This window comes from Caretta caretta, chromosome 1 (assembly GCF_965140235.1).
Source record: "Caretta caretta isolate rCarCar2 chromosome 1, rCarCar1.hap1, whole genome shotgun sequence".
Taxonomy (NCBI): Eukaryota; Metazoa; Chordata; order Testudines; family Cheloniidae; genus Caretta; species Caretta caretta.
Genome location: NC_134206.1, coordinates 149,220,716 through 149,232,753, shown reverse-complemented (window position 1 = coordinate 149,232,753; position 12,038 = coordinate 149,220,716). Strand labels below are relative to the sequence as shown.

At 40.7% G+C, this 12,038-nt stretch overlaps 1 protein-coding gene across 11 annotated transcripts in view; it reads left to right on the top strand.

Annotated features, from left to right (window-relative positions):
• DMD (dystrophin) overlaps positions 1-12,038 on the top strand; it is a 2,122,534-nt gene that overhangs the window by 1,443,798 nt on the left and 666,698 nt on the right. For all 11 annotated transcript variants that reach the window (XM_075132091.1, XM_048863664.2, XM_048863629.2 and 8 more), the window contains one exon: positions 2,597-2,746. In XM_075132091.1, coding sequence (XP_074988192.1) covers positions 2,597-2,746 — 150 coding nt within the window. The remainder of the gene's footprint in view (positions 1-2,596; positions 2,747-12,038) is intronic.

Genomic DNA, 12,038 nt, shown 5'->3' with positions numbered 1-12,038 from the left:
CAAACAAATGACCCTAGAGCGTCTCCAAGACAGCAAGGGTATACATCAGTCTTAAAAAGACAAAGTAATAAGTTCTTCTTCTCCATCTCCTCAGACATAGGAAAGAGGGGAAAATAAAGGAGACATTAGTTACCTTTATTTCAGTGTTTTGGCAAGTAGGTTTTTAGAGATCCAAGGATTGCTATAATAAAATCTCTGTCTTCAAAGTTTATTTCCAAGCAAGTAAAAAGAAAAAATAGTACAATTAGTTATGTCCAGCAGACAGAATCCTCTACATCTTTTTTGCTTTATTCTCTAGAGAAAATTCTCCTCTTGTGTGTAATTGGGATGAAAAGAAATCCTCAGGCTAATCATAGTTGTAAAACAGACATTTTTTGTCATCCTGACTCGTCTGTGTTTAGCAGGAAATGGGACGGAGAAGAAAACCTAATGCTCAGTATCAGATCTTTAATTTAATTAAGAAATGTTTCCTTTCTTGGCTGAACCATTTTAGCAACAAGATATTTTCCTTGTGGAGGGCTATATAAAATAATAAAGAACCCAAAGTGGCCAATTTTGATAAGAAAAATTAAGTTTAAATGAAAGGTCTTGAGTGCCCCAGAGATTCCAGGTTCCAGTAGAATACGTGAAAACTGCCTCCCTGTTATCCCTAGGCAGAGCCAAATGTGAGAACCTCCAGGCTTCCCAAACATTCCTGTTATTCTATAATCAGATGGCTAGTCATCTGTTGAGATCTGAATTAGTTAATGACCTATTGTGTCCTAATTATGATCTTACACCAATGTAAACAGAGCAGGCTGTAATTGCCCTTCATTTGTACAGTTTGTTTCTCCCTATTGATCTGTTGGGCTTTTAAAACTAAACCATCCCCAATAACTACAATTTTAAAACAAGTTTGATTGTAAAGCACCGTGAAACTGTTGGAGGGGAGACAGTTTCATATAAGCCTTTTTTTTTTCCCTGCAAGAAGTCAGTTTGTCTTTACTTTCCTGACTGGTCTCCTGCTCCTTTCTGTATATTTTAAAGGTAACCGTCTATGTGACCTCTCCTTCTAAAATACTTCTACTGCTCTCTTAGTCCACAGAGTCCACTCTTCCTCTTCCTAATGAAAAATATTCTCTCATTATTAGACACATAATGTAATATTAGCCTTCCTATGACCATTTCTATAAACCAGATTGTTTTATTGGTAGTGTCTATGGAGGATGCATGTATGGCTAAATGGACTTCATCCTGACTGACTGAATGTCAGAGAGTCAGAGGAAGAATTTTTAAGAGGCTTTTCATATCGTTCATCTGCCTTTAAGTTAGCCCTTCTAGATCCAGGTATACTTCCGCTCTCGCAAACCTAGTTTTTAACCCTGTGAGTCAGTAATATAAAAAATATGAAATCTAGGAACAAAGCAAAGAAAATATTATTTATGCATTTATTTATTTATATGGACAGAGCATTAAATGTCCATAGCACTTTAAACAATCCCTGTCCTCTGGAACTTACCATCTAAATGAAATGCTACCTACATTAGAAAGTTGTTGGGTTTTTTTGCTGTGAAGCTCCTCTGTGCTTTCATATATATGTGTAGAGCTTTGGAGGGCTCAGACCCAAATGTACTAATGTCAGTAACTAGTAGCTGCATTCTGGATAGCAGGTGGGGGAGATAAGGGCACATATGGATGAAGATTCTCTCTTTTCAATATCTATTAATGTGGGCGGGGGAGATGTATTTTAATGGGGGGGAGCCCCTCCCCTAATAACTCCTAAAGGATGGATTGTCCAAAGTCAAACCTACTGGTGAAGATATCTTTTCCTTAATAGCTCAGGCTTTTAAGTCATGCTGTGAGCCACCTCTTTTCTTTTCGATCCACCCAAGGGAAGTTACCCCAACCCCAGTGATATAGTAACTATTAAAGATTCTCTTGTGGCCCATCTCGGACTTCGATAATTTTTAAAAATGATGGCTGCAGAAGCTTTCACTTTCTATTATATAACTCGTTGGTTACTTGATATGTAAAGCTAAATTGACACTATATAAATTTGCAGTAATTGCATACAAGAAGGGGAATGGATTCAGATTATGGAGACACAGACATGGTAGGCAGGACACTCCTAAATATTACCAATATCCCTCTAATTTGCAGTGTTTATGAATATATTATGAACATTATTGCTTACGGGGTTGGACCACGGTGCTTAGCACTGCACAGAACATGGAAGAGACATGGAATGTGCTCTAAAGGGCTTACCCTTCACACAAACAAAAGGCAGATACAATTAGTAAAGCACCATGTGACCAGAAGGAAAGTTGAATCACACAGCAGAGACAAACTTTTTTTAAATTTCCTTCCGGGACGCTTATTTTCCCTCCATTTTGGTCTCCTCAGAGAGCCAGTCTTTCCTCACTATAAGTCTGCCTAATAGAGTCAGCATTTGCTGTTTTTTCTGAGCCTTTTTAATTTAGAAAGCTGTGGCTATTTTGTGCTGAATTGAGCCCCGAGCCTGGTCTCTGCAGCTGATAGACTAATCAATAGCGGCGAAGATAAGGGAGTTGAAAATTCTACCACAGTTCATTTTAAATGTTGTATTTGTCTGTTCCAGTTAAGAGTGGAAGAGCTGCCTCCACACAAGGGAATATTGAAACAATTAACTGAAACTGCAGGAATAAGACTTGGAAGTACACCACTGAACCCAGAAGAAAAACATAAACTTGAAAATAGGCTCAAAGAGGCTAACCATCGCTGGATAAAGGTTAGACATATTAGTAATGATATTATGGCATATAACTCTAATCTGTAAGAAGTACTTATATATTCTGTGATGTGTATGCTTTTTCTCTGAATGAACATGAAGGTTAATCTGTATCTGTTATGGGATAAGAAGAAAACAAGCAGCAAACAAGAATTGTAGCTGTGATGCTGGGTGACTTAATAACAGTGGTATGGTCAAGATTCTTTTTTTAAATGGGTGCCTAACATTAGTTTTCTGCAGCCATGTATAGGCACTTAAGTAAGTGGTGTTCTGTTAAAACATGCTGAGCACACGGGAAGGATTTGTCTTCCAATCCTGGCTGTTTTGTGGCTGCTACTGCTGCTCTGAGGCTAGAGTAACGTCTGTAGCATTTATGGAACTGCTCCATTGGGGGTAATAACCAATGGGTGTCTACATTTGTGGAACCACTAGCCATACCCCAGCTCTTTTCCCTCTCCAAAACCTTAAAATTATACAGGCAGCCTCTGTGGCATTGGGCCCTGCATCACGCAGGCCTTCCATGCTTCCTCAAATCCTGTCTCCTGCGCAGCAGTATTGTACTTATTCTGATATCTTAGATTTCTGTGCCTGTGGAGAAAAGGTTTTGCTGGTTTTTATTTGAATATATGTATATATATTGCTATGCTGAAAAGTGTTAATGTTGCCAGTCAGTCACAGATTAAAGGAGAAATTGATGAGTATTCCAAGTACCCCTCATTCAGGCTAAATGACATAGCAATTAAATGCCCCTTTATTTATTAATAGTGGAAACAATAGAAGCCATCACCCAAGGCACAGAGCAGCGTGGCAAGGCTTGAGTAGAAGCGGAATTATGTGGGCCAAGGAGCTTTCCTGGGGACTGATTGCATACTCAGGATCTGGGGCATTGATCAGGTTGCAAATGCATGCATGTATGAAAAGAACCTGAAAGCAGGAGGAAATTCAGCAGATAGTGAGAGAATCAGTGGTATATGCCCCTAGTAGAAAGCCAAGAAAGAGAGCTTCTTTTAGGTAGAGTTCTTACTGAGAGGTTAGACTTGGATTTTTGAAAAAGGAAACACCTCCTGTTTTTCTATTGTGGTCAGGGAATCATGGTACTTACATGGCCCCCATCACTGTGGTATCTGAATGCCTCACAGTCTTTGATGTGTACTTAGCCTTACTGAGAGGTAGGGAAGTTTTATTATCCATTTCATAGCTGGGGAATTGAGGCACAGAGAAGCTAAGTGACTTGCCCAAGGTCACACAAGAAGTTGGAGAACAGAGTCTTCTGAGTGTGAGGCTAGTGCCCTAACCACTGCATCATCCTGCTTCTTCCTGACGTGCCTTTGTGTACATTCTTTGTAAATCAGGATTACACCAAAGAACCATTTGATTCATATAATCAGTTTCGCCTCCTAACAGAAACAACCTTTCAAAACCTCGAAGATTGGCTAACTGCTCAGGTTCAAAGAATAAACAATATTGACCAAAATTTGCAAACCTAGATGCCTAGAAATGGGTGCATAAATCAGTATTTAGGCACCTGCGCAGAAGTGTCCTTTTCTCTAGAAAATGAGTCAGCTCCCAGATGTGTCTCTGAAGTCAATTGTAAATGAATGAATTCAACACCTCTGAAAATCAGGTGACTTCTAATTACATGACTAAATATGGATTTACATGCCTAACTTTAGGCACCAACACTTGAAATTGTGGCCATAGCTTAAAAGGAAATTAGTTTTCAAGAAAAGTGTGTTCTTTCTGTTGTTTTTTTTTTACAGGATGTTACAAATGCATTTACACAGAAATTGTGATTTCTAATTTTATCAGACTCTGAATATAATCTGTCATTGACTATTTCTGTATTCCAAAACTTTGTGAAAGGGATATCTTTTTACATTCCTTTTTATCTCCTGTTTGTTAATACAGAAATGTTCTATTTCTCACTTCTCACGGCCAGAGTGACCCAGAAAACTGTGAGCACCATTGTAGTATATGAAAGTCAGATCTCGTTAGTTCTGGGGGCTTATCTCAGGATTCTTAAACACCCTTGCTAGCTGTAGCTTCTCTAGGCGTTGGTTCATGGTATATCGTGGGAGAACTTGTCTTTCCATCTCATGGTACTTGAGTGGAAGTGCTTATAGCCTGCCAACATCTCCAGCAGAGCCGTTTTTGAATCTGCAAACTCCCTGAAACCAGAGCCAGTAACAGTAATCCAGCATCGGTGGAAGAACAACTGCTTGTACTTTCACTCCTATTTCGGGAATCAGGCAGAATATCTCTGAGATGCTTCAGCAGCGATATTTGTCCTATCAATGGCATCTCTCAGAGGGCAGTACTGACATGGCAGCCAGAACCCAGCTGATTCTGCTCATGACTGTTGCCATAACCGCAGATTTCGCATACATAGAATGGACCTTCTGGAGCAAGATCATGGGCACTGATTGGTGGTATCACATCATCTTGCAGACCTGGGATGACCAGCTCCAAAACTTGTGTGTGAAGAAGTAGATGTTCATGGAGCTGTGTGATCAATGTCAGGACATGTGCATGAGGAAGGCCCAGGCAGTCCAGAAGCAGGTTACCATAGCTATCTGGAAGCTGGCTACTCCTGATTTCTACATGTCCATGACTAACCAGTTTGGAATTGGCAAGTCAACTGTGGGGCTTGTGGTGGTGGAGATTGGTGAGGCCATCAGGACTGTGATTTACCCAAAGGTGTTGGGCATAAAAAATGTTCCTAAAAGAATTGTCGGCTTTGAAAGAATGGGCTTTCCAAACTGTTCGGGGACTGTCAGTGGAACTCATGTATCCATAGTTTGCCCTCCATAAGAAGCACGGGAGTATATAAGCTGCAGACAGTAGTACTTCATCTTTATTCAGGCCCTGGTCAATCACAGAGGCCAGTTCATAGATATCAGCATGGGGTGCACTGGCAGGGTGCAAAATGCCAGGGTTTTCTCTAGCTTGGAACTTTACCTTCACAGACAAGATGGGCTATTATTGCCATCAAATGGTATTATGAATGGAGTCACTCTCCCCACTGTTGTTCTAGGGGGTCCCGCATGCCCCCTTTTTCCATGGCTTATGAAACTGTATCCTGATTACAGAGTGCCTGGCAAAAGAAAGTTCAACTAAATGCTCTGTAGCTGTAGAATGATGGTGAAATGTGCATTTGGCAGATTGAAATTTGTGTCACTGCCCTCAAAATCATTTGGATGCCTATGTTAACAAAACCATCTACATTATTGTGGCCTGCTGTGTATTGTACAATGTCTGCGAGTACAGAGATGAGCCATTTTGCCAGGAGTGGACTCAAGACACTGCTACATTGCTGAACTATACACTCAAAGAGAAAGTACACAATTATTATTGGAACAGGATCCACACATGTAATAGAAATCAGGGTGCTTTGTGTGCCCACATCATGGGTTTTCATGGTGCAATGCATGAGGAGGAATGACATAGTATTTATAATTGTGCCACACCCATTCCACTATTTCTGGGACTGGGGCAGCTTGGGAAAATGTATTTTTATTAAATTTTGTTATTCATTTTATACATATTGTTTGTGTACCTCATCATACTGTTTTTGGATTTCTGTGATGAAATTTTATCAATTTTGTTGTGCATGTTATAGAAACTGGTCATGTACCTGAACACAGAGCATATGGATTATTGTGATGTTTCATTTTGATAAAATTAATGAAACCTGTTTATGCATCCTTGTGTGGAAACTGAACATTTTATTTTAAACATTCATGCAAATGACAAATAACAGTGTAAAAATGAGGATGGGTAGACAGCTGCCATTAAGACCTAAAAAGCAATACACAAAAACAATGGCTATTAAGAAATCAAACAGACCAAAGTGAACAACAGTCAAACAACGTATATTGTCACCATAGCAGTTTAATTGCCTCTGGGTGCTCATTGGTGTCCTGTTGTCCTTGGCCCTTCTGGTGCATTTTGCATGAGTGGATCGCAGCTGAACAATATTGGAGGACCGAACAGGGTACATCAGACTGTTCCATGTAGTGTTTATTGCTTGAGACATGGACCAGCCAGCCCCAGAATAGTCCAAAGGCTGTATAGGCTACAGAATATGTTAGCTTGGAGCTGACTCAGTGCTGTGACAAAGTCAGACCAAACAACTGTAAGAGCGGTTAATCAGCCACAGAATGGTAAAGGCTCTTTTCCTCATGAGCTGAAAAGAGGTTACCTCAAGTCAACTAAGGCCATCTGAGTCCAAGTAAGGGCTGCCTGTGACCTTTAAAAACATCCTCTCCTAATCAGAGGGGGAGGAAAGAGGAGAGACAAGCTGCAGCATGACTCGTGGCAGCAGGAAGAAAAAGCTTTTGTGTGTAATGCTGCTCTCCTCCCTATGTGGAAGCAACCTTCTGCCTGTTTGGGGAAGGACTGGCACCTTGAAGCCAGCATAAAAAGACAACACTCCAGAGAGGGGACAGGGAAAGGTATTCCCTTTTTGTTTTATGAATTTTTCTTTGGTTTGGCTGACGCACACTTCGTGGGCCTATCCTGAGGCCCACCTTGTAAAATACTGAAAAATAAAACCTGAGTGAGGAATAAAATCTCTCCAGAGTGGGACTGATTGATTGACTCCAGGCCCTCCCATCACCAGTGGGGGGAAACAGTTAGTCCAGCAAGGCGAAGGAGGCTCCTTGCCACAGCATGTAGAATTGAGGTTGGTGCTAGAACTTGAGCTTGCAGTCTGGTGGCCATCAGAGCAAGCAATCTCTTGAAAAGCTCCTGCTGCTGAATTCTATCTTCCTCCCTCAATGTGTTGTCATGTTTCAGGAATGGCACTGCCAATCTCTCTTCATGCTCTGAGGAGACTCTCTCTGTCTTTCCAGCCTTGTCTTCGTTTTCTCACTGATACTAAATCTGTCGTCGAATGTCTGCCATCACTTCAACCCTGACTGTCTTCCTTCTTGTGTGTTGGCTGAGAGCTCCCTCAGGCACCTGATTCCTTGTCTCTGCCCACTAGAGTGGAAGGACCTGCCAAGGCAAATGAAAGTGCACATTATTCTCTGATTGTTAGAAAAAATACTTTTCTACCATTTTCCCGGAGCCAGATCAATTCAGGGTCAAAGGATGATGCTTATTATCATTTGGTTTTATTTTATTCACACACAAATCTCTGGACAGTGCATAAGATCCTGCAAGCTATGCTGCAAGCCAACATATGTGATGGTAAAAGCACATAGCAAAAGCAATTAAAACCATTTATAAATCCTCACAATTTTTCCCAGTGTGTGTGAGAGGGGGAGGTTTTATTAGCATTGGTTTTATAATATTTTCATGTGGGGCAAGCTCTGGAGGATGTTCTTGGTCTGGAAGTGCCAGTGTGGAAGTATGGCCTTCTGTTTCAGGCAGAGGAAAGCCACCCATCTATGCTAATGAGATTTTTAGGCATCTGGTGACTGCCTGGCACATCTATGAATGGAGGGGCTTATGTGCTACAGAGGCATCCCTAACGAGTATGCCCTGTCCCGGAATGTAACGGGCTGTCTGGAGTTCCTATTCAGCAAAACATCTGCATGCATCATCAGTCAGGAATGGGACAAAAATTATGGGAAAATCAATACAATTTTGATTTAGGATGAAGACACATTAGAGTCCTTAGAAGTACCTTGTATTCCTGGATGGACCTTCCTGTGATGGTATTTGACTAAATACCTCATCTGCAACCATTGGGACACTTAATATAGGGAGGCATGGACTAAATACAACTGCAGGTACCATTTGGATTCAGAATCCTGGCAGAAGCAGACTAAATACATCCTCAGACATGATTTGGACTCAGACTACAGGCAGACAGAACAATCCGGGATGATTGATGATTGAACAATCCGTGTGACTGATTTCTAACTACATTCTAACTACATTGCATTTGCAGGAGAGGGAATTTAAGGCTCATAAGTTTAATGCATTGACCTGGCTTTGTAACAGTAAGTGTTTATTTAATACAAATGTCACAATAATTGTTTTTAATAAACATTTTTTTCACACTTTATTGTATGCTTTCTGAAGTCTGTGTGCTTTGGGGGTGAAGTGGGGAGTGAAGCGGCCTTTAGGAAAGTGGCCTGGGTTGCCCCCTCAATGGAACGGCACTGCAACCCTCTGCTTGTAGTAATAATGTAATTTGGCATAACCTGAAAATCCTTTCAATTCCTATATTAACAACAAATATGGTGGCAAAAATATAATAGGTTCCAGTGCAGCTTCTGCTGCTACTTCAGGTGCAGGCTGCTATGCATAGATTCACACCCATAAGTTGCACTTTTAATGTTAAAGGAGATCAAAATCATAAAGTTAAACTTTCAGTTGAAATCACCTATTTCCAGTTGCTTATACACTGAAGTGTGCAGAACAACAAATTTCACATGATTTTTATGCAAGCTATAAACTGGCCCAGACTCGCTTCAAGTGGACATAGAGAAGCTCAAAAGATTTTGTGGTTTTAACAAACTTGATCTGTGTTTAAATTTGTGATGAAACTCCAGTTCAGATAAGTTTAGCGTGGTTTCAGATTTCATTGTGAATATGCTGTTAAGCTCTATTGCTTGTGTCTTTAGAGGTAAGATACATCGAAAGAAAGTATTAGACCCTTCTTCAGTAGCTAAAGTGCTATTGGCACTCATATATGCCACAAAGAGAGTGGGAGTGTTAAAGTGAAGCAATCTATTTGTCCTCATTCTTTTGTAGTCTGAAAGGAGCATAAATTCCTGATTTTCACATGGTATTTAAAGCTTGTGATAGCAGGCTCAATTGCCTCCCTGGTCCCCACTCCTTTCATTTGTTGGAAAACTACAAAAGCCTGGGGTTACTAGGGGCCAGAACCAATGTGGAGGCACGGGCCTTCAGAATGGATGACGATGACTCATCTTGTAGATCTCCTGGGATGTGCAGGGCCTGTGGTGTGAGTCCTGAAGCCTATTGTTTTGAGAAGCACCCCCCACTTCCCTTCCTTGCTCACAGAACAATGTGAGGAGATTGCTCATAGACTTTAAGGGAAGAATAGACCATTATCATCTTGTCTGAACCTCACCCACCCATTACACTAGGCCCATAACTTCTGGCCGAGTTACTGAAGTCCACAAATCTTGATTTAATGGGAATCCACCATTTACTCTAATTCAATCCAGCAAGTGACGGTTAAGAGGAAGAAAAAAATAAACAAACCAGAGTGTCTGCCAATCTGGCAGGAAAATTTCTTCTCAAACCTAAATAAGGCGAACAGTTAGACCCTGAACATGTGGGTGAGACACACCAGCCAGACACCTGGGAAAGAATTCTCTGTAGTAACTCAGAGCCCTCTTCATCTAGTGTCCTATCTCTGGGGGTTGTAGATATTTGCTAATAGCAGTTGTGAATGGACGTTATGCCACTGCAGGCAATCTCATCATACCATCCCTTCCTTTAACTAATCAAGCACAATCTTAAACCAAGGTTGTTTGGGTTTTTTTCCCTTCAACCACTACTCGTGGAAGGCCGTTCCAGAACTTCACTCTTCTGATGTTTAGAAAAATTTGTCTAATTTCAAGCCTGAACGTGTTGGTGGCCAGTTTATATCCATTTGTTCTTGAGCAGACATTGGCCCTTACCTTAAATAAGTCCCCTCCCTCCCTCCCTTGTCTTTATCCCTAAGATGTATTTATAGAGAGCAATCATCTCTCTCCTCAGCCTTCATTTTATTAAGCTAAACAAGCCAAGCTCCTTAACATAGGTTCTCCATACCTCTGACATCCTAGTAACCCTTCTCTGCACGTGTTTCCATTTGAATTAATCTTTCTTAAACCTGGGAAACCAGAATTGCACACAGTATTCCATATGAGGTTCACCAGTACCTTGTATAATGTTAATAACACATACCAATGTCTACTAGAATTACCTAGCCTTTTTCACATCTACATCACACTGACAGCTCATAGTCATCCTTTCATCAACTCCCAGATCTTTCTCATCCTCTGTTGTTTCCAACTGTAATACATTCCCAATTTATAGCAAAAATTCTTTTTTTTTTTTGGTCCTTAAGTGCATGTAGTCTCCTGATTCATTCCCCACCCCCTTTTCTTAAATATAGGCACTATATTTGCCATTCTCCAGTCATATATTATGACCCCCCATGTTTACAGATTCATTAAAAACCCTTGCTATCGGGCTTGTAATTTCATATGCAGTTGCTTTAATATTCTTGGATGGAGATTAACTGAGCACTACAGTTTGTTCCCATTAAGCTGTTTGAGTTTGGCTTCCACCTTGGATGTGCTCATTTTTACTTCCATATCTTTGTTCCCATTATCCACCCTGGCACTATGCCCAAGCTCTTCATTATTCTTATTAAAAACTGAGGCAAAATATTCATGCAAGTGTTTGCCCATGCCTAGATTATCTGTAATGTCCACCCCATCCTCAGGGTTTAGTGTTCTCAATTCTTTTTGTAACTGTCTTTATTTATATGGTAAAAGAACCTTTTACTATTGATTTTAATTTATTTTGCAAGGTCCAACTCTGCTTGGCTTTTGGCAATTATCACACTTCCCCTACACTTTCTAACCTCCAAGACTTTGCTGATCCATCCCTTCTTCCATTCCTTGTAGGGTTTCTGCTTTCTCTTACTAACCTGTTTAAGATGCATGTTCACCCACTTTGATCTCCAAGCCTTTCCTATGAGTTCCCCCCCCCCTCCTTTGCTTGGGTTACAGGCTCTAGATATTTTCTACAACTTTTACTTTAAAGTAATTCCAAACTTCCTCTACATTCAGATCCTTGGGTTCTTCAATAAAGGCAACTTCATTAACAAAATCCCTTTATTTTTTTTTAAATTTGCCCTTTTGAAATCAAGGACATCTAGTTGTGGACCTATTTTTGTTTACACTTCCATTAAGTTGAAATGAATTAACTCATGATCACTCAAACCAAGATTGTCCTCTATGACCTCTGTTCTTATTAGTAGGGAGTCCCCAGTCATGTACACCTGCCTCTTCCTGGTGTTGGTATGATTCTCCAGCCTTCCCTCCTGTTCTTTCTGGCTGCAAGATGTTTATCTTCTGTTCTCACTTGCAATCTTCTGTAAGTCATCCTCTATCCTCCAAGGGCTCCAAAGTCTGACTATTTCCATTTTCTCTGCCTTCCTTCCTGTAGGACTAGCTGTTCTTAGATCTTTGGTTACTGCCTGCCTCTCATCTTCATTTTCCAACTTGCAAACCTGTACCTCAGTGCTATTTCTCGTTTACTAGCCGGTCTTTTCCTCTGCCTTGTTCTTGTTGTTACATGCTTCCACTGGCCA